Source organism: Dipodomys spectabilis, unplaced genomic scaffold, assembly GCF_019054845.1.
Source record: "Dipodomys spectabilis isolate Male_0828 unplaced genomic scaffold, ASM1905484v1 ptg000219l, whole genome shotgun sequence".
Lineage (NCBI taxonomy): Eukaryota > Metazoa > Chordata > Mammalia > Rodentia > Heteromyidae > Dipodomys > Dipodomys spectabilis.
In genome coordinates this window covers 3,069,601-3,086,243 of record NW_024870896.1, presented here as the reverse complement: position 1 = coordinate 3,086,243, position 16,643 = coordinate 3,069,601, and the positions used below count along the sequence as shown (strand labels likewise).

Here is a 16,643-nt window from a genome sequence, read left to right as displayed (position 1 = left end):
GCCACTTCCGGCTTTTTTCATTTTGCTTATGTGGTGCTGAGGAATCAAACCCAGGGCCTCAGGCATGCAAGGCAAGCACTCTACCACTGAGCCACCTTCCCAGCCCACAGGTACCATTCTTGATGTCCGACTGTGGACATGTATTTATTTAAGATGAATAAAAACTGAAATGTGTCCTTTCCTGGCAAAACGTCCTGGATTTACTCAAATCTTTCTGATCCTCCAATCTTCCTTTCTTTTCTTTTCCTTCTGCCTTCCCCACCCTTCTCATTTGGCAGTTCTGTTGTTAAGCCATCTGGCATGAGACTAACTGTCCTTAGTTGGCTGTTTCAATTTGTGCCATCAGTATTAGCCTCCAACAATGAGGTCGCAGGTGATGATTTAATTTGTTTCGCCAGCATGAAAATTAGTTGTGCTCTCAGAACCTTAATATATTTCAGTGTTAATATCTTTTGCTACTAATTTTGTGAGATTAGGTTTGTTCTCTGGTAATAGAGTGGTAATGTTAGTTTTCTGAATAAAAGACTAGTTCAGAGCTAGGAATGTGACTTAGAGGTTGAGTGCTTGATTAGCATGCATGAAGCCCTGGGTTTGGTTCCTCAGGCCCACATAAGCACAAAAAGCCAGAAACGGTGCTATGGCTTAAGCTCAAGTGGTAGAGTGCTAGCCTTGAGCAAAAGATGCGATGGTCAGGGACAGTCCCCAGGCCCTGAGTTCAAGCACCGAGATGGCCAAAAAAAAAAAAAAAACTAGTTCATAGTCCTGTGTTTAAAACACAGTTTTGGAAGTCGATTTGTAATTCAGAGCATTCTGTTTAATAGCTACACCTCGTAAAATTTGTGTAGAAATATGAAAAGCTAAATAGTCCTTATTTTGTGACTTTTAATTTAAATACACAGCAATGTTATCAAGTACTTTATAGGATAAACACTTTTTAAAAGTCTTACAGCTTTTCTTTGCTTTCCTTTTTTTTTTGTAATGTAGGTGTTCTTCTTCCTGAGCTAGTAGTTTCTATAGTGCTTCTTCTCAGTAAAAATGCTGGTCTCATGCAAGAGGCTGGAGCTGTTCCTCTGCTGGGTGGTCTGTTGGAACACCTTGATCGCTTCAATCACCTGGCCCCAGAAAAGGAGAGGGATGACCATGAAGAGCTGGCCTGGCCTGGAATAATGGGTATGACATGGTAATCTGAAGGGTTTTGCGGAGTGTTTCTTTTCATCTCACCATTTCTTGCCTTTCTGTCTGAAAGTGCACGTTTAAAAGAAGGGCCAATTATTGGCCATTTCCATGGCTGGTACAGTGTGAGTGGAACATGATGGTAGTCACTTTGAGGAAGATTTTTTTCTATTAGTCCTTGTTGTTGAATCCTGAAACGGCAGTACCGGTGCTTGAGGTGGTTCTGGGACTCTTCCTGGGGGATAGTTCCAGAAAGTGCTGTTGAAGTGGGTAGATGAGGTACACAGTTCAGGAGGCAGGAATTGATTATGGCTGACTTCCCGAAGCCATTGAAGTTATTTGAGCATGTGCCTGTAGACAAGAGTGTGTATGTTTTTTTTTTGTGTGTGTGTGTGTGTGTTTTTGTTGTTCTTTTTTGGGGGGTCCGGTTGTGGGGCCTGAACTCAGCTGTCCCTCAGCTCTTCAGCTCAAGGCTAGCGCTCTACCACTTGAGCCACAGCGCCACTTCCGGCTTTTTTCATTTTGCTTATGTGGTGCTGAGGAATCGAACCCAGGGCCTCCGGCATGCAAGGCAAGCGCTCTACCACTGAGCCACCTTCCCAGCCCCGACAACAGTGTGTATGTACCCCAAACTGAAATTAAACTTTTATTTTTTCAAAATGTTTTGAGCTTTGGCATTTTTGCCTATTAAGTCTAAGTTGGCATGACCTATATAATCTGGTTTCCTGGATTCAGAATTATGCAGTCATGGTGTAGCTTTCATGTCATATCAAAGCTCCAGCTGGGTCAGTTTTCCTTCTCTCATCTTGGATCATCTTTACAAAACAGGAGCCTAAGCAAGAGGTGGCAAAGAAAATAGCCTTGGGATATTGAACAGTTTTTATTTTTTAATATAGTTACTACTTACTTTTGTTTAGAAGTGAATGCTTGTGTTAGAAGTGGATTTAGGAGTGAGTACTACCTATAGCTCAGGCATTTGCCACCATACCCAGCTTATTTTTTTGAGATAGTCTCACTAGTTTTTTTGGTCTGGTCTAGTCTTGAACCACAGTCCTCCCAGTCTCTGCCTCCTGACAGGCATGTACCACCACACCTGTTCTGTAACTGACCATATAGGCTTAAGAAGTAGCAGCACCTTCCTAAAAACGGCTTTATCTCTCTAAAAGGTGCTCCTCTCCAGGCTGTAAGGCTGCTGACTTGTCTCCCCCTTTAAGTGTTAACGTTATAGATTTGAACTTAAACTACCTTAGGTGTAATGCATTGATGATTATATACATATTGCTAGTCTTGGTTTGCTTTTTTAAAAATTTTGCATCTATGTCTGTCATTTTCCTTGTAGTTTTTTCTTGTAATTTTATTTTCTTGAAAGGCTCTCCAAAGTACTTAGAACCATTTCCTCTTTGTAAATAAGAAAGCTGTAATTCAGGAGAAAGGCTGCTTGAGTGTTAGCTACCATGCAGTGGAAAATGTTACATAGTCAGGGGAAAAACTACCTCATGGATTTCATTATAGGAAACCACACATTCTGATCTTGGTAACCAAGTCTGGGCTAGTGTTGAACTGAAATGGAGAATGAGTTTTTTGTTTTTTTCTTGTGGGGTATGTATAAGGTCAGTAGAATTGTTATACAATCATCATGGCCTGTGGATGTCTTTGGGAATAGTCTTTTGGTGGGTTTGTGTAGAATGGAGTGGGAAGCACACTTTTTTCCTTATTTATTTTTTTAACAGTAAGAAGATACTCCTAACAAGCTGGAGATGGTATTGCATGCCTATAGTCCCAGCTACTTGCGAGGCTTGAAGTAGAAGGACCACTTGAGCCCAGGCTTTTGAGACTAGTCTAGACAACACAGTAAGACTCTTAAGAGTCACTATTTTAACTCTTTTTAAGTGCACAGCAAGTGGCATTTGAAGTACATTCATATTATACAGTTATCATGCATCACTATGGATTTTTCTGATTGTCTGAAACTTTTCCCATTGAATACTAATTCCCTGTTCCCCTCTCCCTCAGCAGCTAGCAGCCAGCAATTCACTTGGTCCTAGCCACTGAAAGTAGAACCTTGGAATCCAGTGACAGCCTCTAGATAAATTGGGACTGTAAGCGAGTCTTGGTCTGGGATGTAGCTCAGTGACAAAGTACTTGCCTAGCAAATACAGCATCCTGGGTTCGATCCCCAGTACTAAAAAAGAAAAGACAAAAAAAATCCAAAACAAACAAACAAAAACCCCACAAACTATAAGTAAGTCTTCCAGAAGGTCTCAACCTTCTGAGTAGCTAGGATGACAGGCATGAGCCACCAGAGCCTGATTTCTTACTGCCCCCTACCTCACCCCCCCCCATTTTTTTTTTTGGTACCAAGGTGGTATCCTAGGTTTTTCAAAGGTGGCCAATCAAGTTCCTCCTCTTCCTCTTCTCTCTTCAGTATCATTATGTGTATTATGAATGATTGAATCTTATTGATTTGATGCAATTACCAGCTTAAAAGTAAAATTATATATATATATATATATATATATATGTTAAGGCATTAATGTCCTTAGTATACATTAGCTATAGACCTCGTTTCAATTTATAGTGTTTTCATTATCTGTATATTTTCATTATCTTTCCAATTAGTATACTTTCTAATTTCATAGTCATTTCTATCCTCAGAATTTGGGGTTACTTCAAAGTATATTTTGTAATTCCTAAAAAATTGGGGAGGGTTTTTTTTTTTTTTTTATTGTTATCCCCTTCTGGGTTAACTACGTTACTGGCAGCACACATTATCTAACTTCAGACTTCTAACAACAGACTTCTTTGAAGTCTGTTGAGAATTGTTCTGTGCTCTGGCATGTGCTCACACTTAATATTCATGCTGTTGTGTGTGTGTGTGTGTGTGTGTGTGTGTGTTTTAGACTATTCTTTCAATGGAATGTTTGTAGTGTTACTTAATTGAAAGAGATTAATCTCTTATTGATTATAAATTTGTTTCTGCTTGTTCTTTTACACATTTTTTTTTCACTTGATCTATTGAAGAATTGACTGACTGGGTTTTGGCTTGTGTGTGTGCAGAGTCATTTTTTACAGGTCAGAATTGCAGAAACAATGAGGAAGTAACGCTTATTCGCAAAGCTGATCTGGAGAATCACAATAAGGATGGCGGCTTCTGGACGGTGATTGATGGGAAGGTGTATGACATAAAGGACTTCCAGACCCAGTCCGTAACAGGAAATAGTATTCTGGGTAAGGACATAGTTCTACTTTATGGTTAAAAGTTTTGTTTTTATGCCGGTCCTGGGGCTTGAACTCGGGGCCTGTACACTTTCCCTGAGCTTCTTTGCTCAATGCTAGTGCTCTACCACTTGAGCCACAGCTCTACTTATGCTTTTTTGTTTTGTTTTGGTAGTTAAATGAACATAAAGATCTCAGGGACTATCCTGCCCTGGATGGCTTTGTACCACGATCATCAGATCTCAGCCTTCTGAGTAGCTGGGATTATAAGCGTGAGCCAACAGTACCTGATGACAGCTGACAGTTTTAAGTTTTCAGCCTGTGTTCTTTTAAACAGCATGATCTCCTTTATTTCTGCCCCAATATCACACATTTTCACGTATCTGTGGTATCTGTGTTACCCACAGATTCAAGCACAAATGGAAGAATTTCTCATCATCATGCATTTCTTTTTTTTGAGTGTGGGGAAGTTTTTGGGAGTTGAACTCTTGGGTTTTTCATGCAGGGTTGGTGCTCTGCCATATTAGCCACTGGTTATTTGGAGATAAGAATCACTGCCCAGGTTGGCTTCATACAACAACTCTCAAATTTAAGCCTCTTGAATAGCTAGGATTGCAGGTGTGAGCCACTGGCATCCATCTGTCATCATACAATTTTTGTCTCAATGTTTTTAGATCTTGTTTCAAGTTCTCAGTGGCCCAGGCAAACCTGGGAGAGAGTGCGAGAACAATCTATTCTGCTAACTCACTTTTGAGTTAATTCCGGCTGACTTCTTTCATGCCTGCTATTGTTATCTGAGCAAATTATTGTGAAGTCTTGTTGCTTTTATGCTTTTTGTTTCAGCTCAGTTTGCAGGAGAAGACCCGGTGGTTGCTTTAGAAGCAGCTTTGCAGTTTGAAGACACACGCGAGTCCATGCATGCGTTCTGTGTTGGCCAGTATTTGGAGGTGAGGCTCTGGGTCTGCTTTGAGCGACCCCGTGGGGAACACTGGAGTCGGCTTTTCTGTGTGTTTGTAATAGGATGAGTTTTATTGACCCTGAAGTACTGATAGGGACTTTGGAGGTGGCAGTGGGTAATAGTGATAAACATGAAGTTTTTGTTCTGTTACTGGGACTTGAATTCCGGGGCCTCACACTTGCTTGGCTTGCTCACTCACAGCAGGTGCTCTGCCACTTCAGTCATACCTCCAGTTTGGTTTTTTGCTACTTAAATTGGAGATCCAAGTCTCAAAAACTTTTCTACCCAGGCTGGCCTTGAACTGTGATCCTCCAAATTTCAGCTTCCTGAGTAGCTAGAATTAGCCACCCAGGCCATCAAGATATTTTGACAAATGGATTCGTATTTATTCATGTGAACATTTCTGATGTGAACATTCTGATGGTTTTAAAAAATTATTCTAAAAGCTATCGGTATGTAGGAAATACAGCACTCTACCACTTGAACCACACTTCCACTTTCCGCTTTTTTTGTGGTTAATTGGACTTTCCTGCTTGGGCTAGCTTTGAACTGTAATCCTCAGATTACATCCTGAGTAGCTAGAATTACAGGCATGAGCCACTGGTGCCCAGCTTACACTTATTTTTTTTAAGAGAGGCTCTCATCTACATGGATGATGGACTATGAGCCTTCTAGTCACACTTTGCAGAAAATCCCTAGAATGACAGGTGTGTGCCATCACACCCAGCTTTTCTATTGATGGAGTTGGAGTTCTGAGCACATTTTGCCATGACTGTGATCTTCACACTATATGCCTCCTAAGGAGCTAGGATTACAAACACGTGCCACTGCATCTGGCTCTAAGTCTTTTATGTATGTTCTGGAATCCTTTACTCTCCTTCCCCCACCCCACAGCTGTTCATCTGCTGTGTGCTTGTTAGAGTGTGTTACTTGGGCACGCTAGTATAAACTCTTTAGGATTAGGAACAAGGATGACTTGTGCCTTCACTTGCTTCTAATGTTGTTTGGGGAAGAATTGTGTAGAAGCAAAATTCTTTCGATTACAAAGAAGAGGGCTGTTGCTCTTAAGCACATAAGCTGTTGCTTTTCTGGTGTTATGTTTTTAATTAACCTTGTTTTCTCAGACTGATGATGAAACTAATTTTTCCAGCCTGACCAAGAAGTGGTTACCATACCAGATCTGGGAAGTCTTTCTTCACCTCTAATAGACACAGAGAGGAACCTGGGCCTGCTTCTTGGATTACATGCTTCTTATTTAGCAGTGAGCACACCGCTGTCTCCTGTCGAGGTTGAATGTGCCAGTAAGAAAAACTTTGTATTCTGCTAACCAATCAGCAAGTAAATAATTGAGCCATAAGTACCATTAAGAGCAAGAGAGGAAAGAAGAATCAACTCATGACGGCAGTGAGAATCTCCACTACCAAGTAGCTGTGGGTGGCTTCCATTTGTTCATCTCATCCTCAGCCACTGAGGAAGAGGACAAGTGCATAGGAATGTCTGCCTGGTGACTTGTCTCATACTGCTCTTTCCTACAGATGGGCCTGGTATGGCTGTCATCTCCCTGTGTGCCCAGAAATCACACACAGAGTTCTGCAGCATGGACTGGCTGTTCATATTGGGAATAGCCTTCTGTCTAAGGATTGTATTTTCACCAGACTCAAGTCCAGTGCACTCTGAGTTGGCAGCTTCTATGACTACCTGAAACAAAGATATTTCTCCATAGCCATAAAATAGGTTTAGTTTTTCTTCACTGAGTTGTACATTTTTTAAAATCTTTCCACCTGTCCCTCCAGTAAACATTCTATTGAGAAATTTGTTGCTGTGCAGTTTCCTAGGGTGGGCAGGCATTCAGGGTACAGAGATGGGTAATATAAACCTCCAGTCTCAGCTGGTGATGAGCTGGCATTCTAGGGAGGTCAGGACACAATGATGAGACATTTAGAAGTTCTGGGGGGAGAAAGCCTGCAGTGATGTTATTCTGATTGTTTTGGGAGTACTATTCCCTCCAATTGTCACAATCAGTTACAGTTGAATATTCCTATTTATCTTAATAAAGGCATATTTTTGTCAGACCTGCCTGGTTATTTATCTTGTGCTACACAAAGGTCTTTTTAGTCCCTTGGATCTCACAGCTCTAAGGGGTTTTTTGTTTGTTTTCCCTTTTGCTGATGTTGGTTTTTTTGTTTTGTTTTTTTGTCGGTCACGGGGCTTGAACTCTGGGCCTGGGCGCTGTCCCTCAGCTCTACCACTTGAGCCACAGCGCCACTTCTGGTGTTCTGAGTGGTTTATTAGAGATAAGAGTCTCACTGACTTTTCCTGCCTGGGCTGGCTTTGAACGCCATCCTCAGATCTCAGCCTCCTGAGTAGCTAGGATTACAGGCATGAGCCACCAGCACCAGGCCCAATGTTGGATTTTGAACTCAGAATTCAGGACCTAGCTCTTGTTCGGTTTACTTGTTTGGCTGGCACTCTACCACTTGAGCCACACCACCAGAATGGCTTTTTGCTGGTTATTTTATAGGTAGAGTCTCATGGACTTTTCAAACATGGTTCTCTAGATCTCAGCCTCGTGAGTAGTTAGATTCCAGGCATGAGCTACATTAAGATCTCTATATATCATTTATCAGACATTTTTTTCTCATTGTTATTTGTAAATATTCTAGGAATATGTAGCGCACCTGAGGATGTTCTTTGTAGAAACCCTTCAGGTGTGTTATTCTCCTGTCTGCTCACTCAGCATCTTTGTCTCAGCTCAGTTGAAACTTCCATCAAAGACAACATATTGGCCTTATTACTGCTGTAAGCCTTATGTCCCCTGAAATCCTTTATCTGATCTTTAACAGTCAGAATTGAGTGATCATTTCCCTTTGATATAGTGAGCCCAGTCTTGGGCAGTGCTATGTTTTGTTACCAAAGCAGAAGACAAAGAGGTTCATTTTACTTTGTGTGCATGCATGTGTGTGTGTGTGTGTGCGCGCGTGTGTGTGTGCGTGTGTGTGTGTGTGTGTGTGTGTGTGTGTGTGTGTGTGTGTATGTATGTGTGCGTGCCAGTCCTGGGACTTGAACTCAAGGCCTAGTTCCTATCCCTGAGTTTGTTTTGTTTTGCTCAAGGCTGTTATGCTACCACTTGAGCCACAGCTCTACTTTTTTTTTTTTTTTTTTTTAAATAGTTCATTGAAGATAAGAGTCTCAAGAACTTTCCTGCCTGGGTTGGCTTTGAACTGTGATCTTCAAATCTTAGCTTACTAAATAGGATTACAGGCCTGAGCTACCCAGTGCTCAGCTGCTCACGGTTTTGGCAGCTGACCATTTAAATGGTATGATGTGTTTGTTGACCACCACTTTCCCATGTGACTTCATGGCAGGTGGCATCATGGTAGACAAATAAGAGAGTGATTACGTGGTAAGACTAAAGGTCAGAGTGGGTTAGGGGTGAACTTAAGGCTTTTACAACAACCTGCTCTCTCACAAATCCACCAGGGTCTTGAATCAACTATATCAATTCCCTCGGAGGGTGCAACCCAGATGATGTAAAGTCTCCCATGGAACTTACAGGTCCCAGTACCTCTTCATATTACCTTTTAGGGGACACACTCAAACCATATCTAAACCATAGCCCATTGTATGGATCCAGATAGCCCTGTACAGAGGGCAGATAGCCAGTAAATGTTGGATTGGGTCTTTGGTTGAGTTCTGATGCTGTGCTTCAGGTATATTGACTATATACCTGAAGGTATATTGGAATTGTAAGTCAGTCTAAGTATGTTAGATGTAACTCTTTCATAGGAATGATGGCTGAATTTCACCTTGTAAATTGAATATTCATGTTAAGCACCTTTAAAACACTGTGTTTATGAAGAGTGTACTTCAGTCCCTCTTTTGTTTGCTTGTGCATTGTCTAGAGTGGCTTCAGTCATCCATCTTCTCTGGAGGCCTGCAGACCAGCCAGATCCATTACAGTTACAATGAAGAGAAGGATGAGGACCACTGCAGCTCCCCTGGGGGCACACCTGCCAGCAAATCTCGGCTCTGTTCTCACAGACGGGCCCTGGGGGACCATTCACAAGCATTCCTGCAAGCGATTGTGGATAATAACATTCAAGACCACAATGTGAAGGTGAGCCAGATCTTCCCAGACTTCTGATCGGGACTTTGACCTACAGCTGCATTCTTACTTTTGCAAAACAGACTTTTGTTTCTGTGTTATTTGGAGGGTTGTTGTGGAGGTGAGATGCTGATTCTGTTCCGTAACACCCCAGCTTTGCATTATCTATTTGTAAGTGTGGCAGAAACTCTGGAATGTCTGCAGTTATAAAGACCTGCTAGGTGATGCTGAAGTTACCTCTGGTCCTTCTGTTCCAGGACTTCCTGTGTCAGATTGAAAGGTACTGCAGACAGTGTCACTTGACCACACCTATCATGTTTCCTCCTGAGCATCCTGTGGAAGAAGTTGGCCGCTTGCTGCTATGCTGCCTCTTAAAACATGAAGATTTAGGTAGGATGCTCAGTATCTGTCTACTTTAACTATACTGTAGATCTTTGAGTGTGCAGTGTACATTCATTCCTCCCTTGTCCTTTCAAATGTCTTTTACAGGTCACGTGGCATTATCTTTAGTTCACTCAGGTACACTTGGTATTGAGCAAGTAAAGCATAGAACATTGCCTAAATCAGTGGTGGATGTCTGTAGAGTTGTCTACCAAGCAAAATGCTCGCTCATTAAGGTGAATGGACTATATTTCCTTTTCTTCTGTGTCCTGTAGTCACATGCTAGAATATTTAAGTTATCTCTCTCTGTGTTTCACTTTGCAGACTCACCAAGAGCAGGGCCGTTCTTATAAGGAGGTCTGCGCACCTGTCATCGAACGCCTGCGGTTCCTCTTCAATGAATTGAGACCTGCTGTTTGCAATGACCTCTCTGTAGTGTCCAAGTTTAAACTGTTAAGTTCTTTGCCTCGTTGGCGGAGGATAGCTCAGAAGATAATTCGAGAACGAAGGAAAAAGAGAGGTAAGAGACACAGAAGTTGGAAGATGTCGTTTAAGTATATACTTTTCTCCATACCACTGAGTCCGATTTTTAAGAGAACTCATTTGCATTGTGTATGACATTTTCACCTACTGTCGTAGTGTTTACAGTGTTTTTGTGATTAAACCTAGAAGTCTTCTTTTATTTCTCTAAGAGATAGAGAATGAAACAATTTGGAATTGAATGTTATCGCTTGATATAGTAAATTGATGCTGAAAAAGAGAAATCCTAATGTCACTAAATTGATTTAAACATTTTTTTATTCCAATATTTTCAAGGTAGTATTGAGATGTGTTGGAACATTTAATCTTATATTTTAATCTTGCTATTCTTTTTTTTGTTTTGTTTTTTTTTTGTCGTGAGGCTTGAACTCTGGGCCTGGACGCTGTCCCTTGGCTCCCTTGGCTCTTCAACTCAAGGCTAGCACTCTACCACTTGAGCCATAGCACCACTTCCAGTTTTTTGGTGGTTTATTGGAGATAAGAGTCTCACGGATTTTCCTGCTCGGGCTGGCTTTGAACCGTGATCCTCAGATCTCAGCTTCCTGAGTAGCTAGGATTACAGGCGTGAGCCACCAGCGCCCGGCCTTGCTATGCTTATATAGACTTTTTTTTAACATTGAGTCTCCCCTTAATCCATGTGTGATACATTTCAAGATTTCCAGTAGATATTCAGAACTTCAGGAAGCACCAAGCCCTGTGTCTACTTGGCTTTTCCCTGTATTTGCACATATCTGTGAGAAAGTTAAACTTGTAAATTAGGCTCAATATGAGATTAACAATAACTAATCGTACAATAGAACAATTACAATAATTTAAGTATAATTAAATGAATGTGGTCTTTCTTTCTTCAAAGACATAAGACAAATGAAAGCATCTTTGGACCATAGTTGACCACAGAAAACTTATACCATGAGGGTGAAACTGTGCATTGGGGTGGGGAGGGTAGGGGTTACTATTATATTCTATAAAAAGGAGCTAAACGAGTTACTGATACTTTCAAGTTGACAACTGTGTAAGGGTATAAAAGATTTTGGCACTAAATATAAATTTAAATCATGACTATAATAAAGTACTCAAATACCTCCTCTCCATGGATTTCTGAGCCAGATTTCTTAATATGGGTTTATAGATCTATTGCGTGGTATCTCAAGCTGGTTACCCCTCCCCCCCAACTTATTTTCTCTCCTATTTAAGACATTAAGGAACTTACAAAGTGTAAGTCCTTAGGGTATCTGCTGCTGTATGAGAAGGTCCCTAAGCATACCCTCAGAAGTCAAGACTTGGGAGAAGGACGCTGTAGGACGAAGAAGATATATTAGGATCTAGAATAAAGGTAGCAGAGGGAAGAATACATGGAAGGAAGTTCAGAGGAAACCACACCCCCGCTTCCATTGTCTCCTCCCAGTTGAGTCACGTGCCCTTGTGCTTAGTTCACTCAGTAGTGGTATGTAACAGCACCGAGGAAGGGTGATATAGCCGGAAAGCTCACTGGAGTGTAGGAGTCCGAGGTTTTTATTGGAAGCTGATCCTCTGGGCAGTCCGTGCTCATGTGACCGCTAACAGTCATTCACAACTCCCTAGAGCAAATGCAGGTAGTCACCATAAGACACATGGTTAGCATTACCTATTTTGCCAAGCTCTTGCCACCTGGTCCTGGGACTCAGATCTATGGAAACACTTTCATTAGCGCAGACTGACCTTGAACTCAAAACCTTCCTACCTCAGAATCCACATATAGGGATTACAGGTATGAACTCTCATGCTTGGCTGAAAAGTCTTTATCAGGCAGGATATTCTAAAGAATTAAGGCTAGGTCTTGGAGACTAGTCAAGGATAGACCAGTTTTGGAAGTGTGCAGGATTTGAGCAACCCAGGCCAAGATCATCTCAGCTCTTTATTTATGTAATATCCTGAGGAGCATTAGACATAAAAACCTTAAAAGGGATAAAAAATAGGGGGAAAATATTTCACATCACTTTGGAAAATCATACAACAGTTTCCGTAAGGAAGCTGAAAAAGTAAAGGCATTCATTGGGTTCAGTCACACTCTGATGGCGAGAATCACTGCTCTAGGCCAGCAAGGACAAGCCAGGGACTGTGGGCCAATGTAACTTGTTGCTTGCTTTGTGTTGTTTATAGTCTAAGTCTTCTTGAATTTTAAGTTAGTAAAACAATATATTATAAAAAGAAGCATCATTTGATGTGAAAATTTTATGAGGTTTAAATTTCAGCATTGATCAATAAAGTGTATATGTATAAATTTATACACATATACAAACATGGTTTGTATGATATAAAAGTTGTAGAGTTAAGTATTTACAACAGCAGGAATGGCCTAAAGGACTGAACTGTTCACTGTGGCTTTTTAAGCAAAGTTGCTGGTCCAGGCTCCTGGTCCTGCAGGCCCCCTCTGCATTATAGTGCCCTTTCTCTGTCTGCCATTGATGTGGTGTGGAAAAGTCTCACTACTAGATGTCACGGATACTTGCTGTGATAAGGCTTTTGTCATTTGAGCATTAGCACTTATAATGTTTGCATGTTTCCTTGAAGAATAGGTTTATTCTTCATGCAAATTTGTCTTTCTTAATTTAAGGTTGTGTTTAAGTAAATGATTTTTTTCACTGAATGATATCTTAAAATGCAGTTCCTAAGAAGCCAGAATCTACTGATGATGAAGAAAAAATCGGAAATGAAGAGAGTGATTTAGAAGAAGCTTGTCTTTTGCCTCATAGTCCGATAAATGTGGACAAAAGACCTATTGCAATTAAATCTCCCAAGGTGAAGTATTTTCTGTGGTTTTGAGGTTGGCTCAGTAGAAGCATAGCCGATAGCAAAGGAATCTGTAAGTGTTGGGCTTTTGTACCAAGCATATACTTAGTACATTGCTTATGCCTATAATTCTAGCTACTTGGGTAGTGGGGAACAGGATGATGGTAGTTTGGAGCTAGCCTAGGCAAAAACTGTGAGATCTCATCTTAACAAATGGGCATAGTAGTATTCCTCTAGTCTCAGCCATGAAGGAGGCTCAGGTTGGAGGATCATGGTCTAAGACCTGCCAAGGCAAAAACTTGAGACCTTATTTGAAAAATAATGAAAGCAAAATGGGTTAGTAGCATGGATCCAGGTGGTAGAGCATATGCCTAATAAGTGTGAGGCCCTGAGTTCAAATCCTAGTAACTCTTCTCCACCTGGAAATAAAAAAGTTAATAGTATAGATCAGTAATGGTTTGTGAGCTTGACTGGTTGTTGCTCTGGTCAGAACTGGAGCTACTGGAATAGCATCATTCACTCATTCATTGCATGCTTTTTTTTTTTTTTTTTTTTTGGTTAGAGAAACTATTGGTCCCTGAGAATATTAATATGAAGGATAATTTTTAGCTTAACATATGTGAGCTTAATTCAACATAGTTTAGCGACTTAATGTAACATATCTAGCTAGCATGAGTCTAAGACCTAGTACTTCATTCTTAGCACATACAGCAAACCACCAAATACAAAAGCTGTTGTGTTATTTATTTCCATTTCAGAAACTGTTTTAGAATGCATGTGAATAGGGATCACTAATGGTGCAAATTGTTCCCCTCTGTTAGGATAAATGGCAGCCATTGCTGAGCACGGTCACAGGTGTTCACAAATACAAGTGGCTGAAGCAGAACGTTCAGGGGCTGTACCCACAGTCTGCACTACTCAGCACGATTGCTGAGTTTGCCCTTAAGGAAGAGCCAGTAGATGTGGAAAAAATGAGGAAGTGCTTACTGAAACAGGTAAGGAAGCTTCTGTGAGAACAGGCTTTGTGCTTTGAGCGGTGTGCTCAACCACTAACCTCTCTGCATCAATGTTTTGTAGTTGGAGAGAGCCGAGGTTCGCCTGGAAGGGATAGATACAATTTTGAAGCTGGCAGCCAAAAACTTCTTACTTCCATCTGTACAGTATGCCATGTTCTGTGGATGGCAAAGACTCATTCCTGAGGGAATCGATATTGGGTAAAACTGTATACGATTATTTTTTTTTCTTAATTGCAGGAATTTCTGGCAATACTCTGTTGTTCTAATGAAGTTAAAAAAATCTAGTTGTGCTGGGCACTGGTGGCTCATGCCTATATAATCCTAGCTACTCAGGAGGCTGAGATCTGGGGATCAAAGACAGCTTGGACAGGAAAGTCCATGGGACTCTTATCTCCAGTTAACCAACAGAAAGCCAGATGTAGTGATATGGTTTAAAGTGCTAGAATGGGTCTTGAGCACAAAAAGCGCAGGGAGAGCACCCAGGCCCTGACTTCAAGTCCCATGAATGACAAAAAAAAAAAAAAATCTGGTTGTATTTGAACTAAAATTCTTTTCCTCTGTTTGAAAGGGAACCCCTTACAGATTGCTTAAAGGATGTTGATTTGATCCCACCTTTTAATCGGATGCTACTGGAAGTAACTTTTGGCAAGCTGTATGCTTGGGCTGTTCAGAATATTCGAAATGTCTTAATGGATGCTAGTGCCAAATTTAAAGAGCTTGGTGAGTTCAAACCAAACCAAATCCTGATTACCAAAAGGCTGCATTAGGATTCAAGTTAGGATTGTGCCAGCATAATTTCATTGATCTTAGACTACAGGTTGTGACAATGTGCAAATGAGCATTTTTGATTTTGGAAATGTGAACATTACATTGATGTCCTAAGATGGTATTAGCTTTCTCATATTCTAAGTAGCTTTCAAATTTGGCAGAAGGCACAATTTTGAAATTTTTATATTTTTGTAAAATACCATACATAGTAAGAGTCTATGTGTCAAATGTTAATACTTGTCTCCTGGAGAGTTTTGAGCATCTACAGAGAAACATAACTATTCTGTTGAAAATAAAAATGTGCCCCAAGGGTTTTAGAGAGTAGCTTACTGAGTCTTGAAGACAGATAGAGATGTCTGTGTGTGGAGTGCAGGTGGTAGAACAATTGCATCTATTCTCTATATGGGAACTGACTGGAAAATAAAAGTTACAGAAATGATATATAAGAAACCCAGACTCTATAGTGTTTTCTATAATGTCTATATTGCTGTATGGATGACCCAGAAGTTTAAGTAGATGTCAATACTTACTAGGTATCCAGCCTGTTCCCCTACAAACCATTACTAATGAGAACCCTTCAGGACCAAGCCTGGGGACCATCCCACAAGCTCGCTTTCTCCTGGTGATGCTCAGCATGATCACTCTGCAACATGGTGCCAACAACCTGGACCTCCTGCTGAACTCGGGTACCCTGGCACTCACACAGACAGCGCTGCGGCTGATTGGTACGTTGGCAGTGGTTTGGAGTCACACATGAAACATCATGATTTTTTCTTTATGGAAATATATTAAATTATACGTAGTAATGGATTTCCTTATTGCATCTCCATACATGCATGCAATATACCTTGATCCTATTTATTCCCACGCTTGGTCTTTCCCTTTCTACTTCCCTGTTAATCCCTGTTTCACTTTTGTAATGTTGGTTGTTTTATTTTCCATAAATTACTACAACTAAGAAAACATGGGGTATTTCTCTTTTGAGACTGGCTTATTTCACTTAACAAGGTGAGCTAGTTCCATCTATTTTACAGGAAATGATATAGTTTTATTTCTCTTAATGGCTGAGTAAAACTCCATTAAGAATATATACCATATTTATCCATTCATCTGTTGATAGTACCTGTGCTGGCTGCATAATTTAGGTAATGTGACTATTTCCATAATAATAATCAGCTCAATTTCTTTGGGGTATATACCCAAAAGTAGTATGGCTGGATTATATGAGAGTTTTAATTTTTTGAGGGACCGCATTTTGAGTTCCATACTGCGAGACTTAATACATTACCACTAGCAGTGAGTGAGAGTTATGTTTTTCCCCCCCTTGGATTCTTATCAGGGAGGGTGTGTGTGTGTGTGTGTGTGTGTGTGTGTGTGTGTGTGTGTGTGTGTGTGTGTGTGTGTGTGTGTGTGTGTGTGTGTGTGTGTGTGTGTGTGTGTGTGTGTGTGTGTGTGTGTGTGTGTGTGTGTGTGTGTGTGTGTGTGTGTGTGTGTGTGTGTGTGTGTGTGTGTGTGTGTGTGTTTGAACTCTGGACCTTAAGGCTTTTTTGAGCCATACCTCCTCCATTTCTGGCTTTTTGCTAATTTATTGGAGTCTCAGATTTGTCTGCCAGAGCTGGCTTTGGACGAAAGATCACAGATCTCAGCCTCCTGACTAGCTAGGACTGTAGATGTAAGCCGATGCCTGATTTGCAATGTAGTCTTGATTTGCGGTTCT

The 16,643-nt window shown here is 40.9% G+C and overlaps 1 protein-coding gene across 1 annotated transcript in view; it reads left to right on the top strand.

The window, feature by feature from the left end:
- Nucleotides 1–16,643, top strand: part of Herc2 (HECT and RLD domain containing E3 ubiquitin protein ligase 2) — a 152,931-nt gene that overhangs the window by 48,706 nt on the left and 87,582 nt on the right. The window contains exons 23-35 of the mRNA XM_042697406.1: nt 985–1,170; nt 4,231–4,401; nt 5,233–5,336; nt 6,498–6,648; nt 9,250–9,464; nt 9,710–9,842; nt 9,942–10,069; nt 10,158–10,353; nt 13,018–13,151; nt 13,964–14,137; nt 14,220–14,356; nt 14,727–14,878; nt 15,460–15,651. Coding sequence (XP_042553340.1) covers nt 985–1,170; nt 4,231–4,401; nt 5,233–5,336; nt 6,498–6,648; nt 9,250–9,464; nt 9,710–9,842; nt 9,942–10,069; nt 10,158–10,353; nt 13,018–13,151; nt 13,964–14,137; nt 14,220–14,356; nt 14,727–14,878; nt 15,460–15,651 — 2,073 coding nt within the window. The remainder of the gene's footprint in view (nt 1–984; nt 1,171–4,230; nt 4,402–5,232; nt 5,337–6,497; nt 6,649–9,249; nt 9,465–9,709; nt 9,843–9,941; nt 10,070–10,157; nt 10,354–13,017; nt 13,152–13,963; nt 14,138–14,219; nt 14,357–14,726; nt 14,879–15,459; nt 15,652–16,643) is intronic.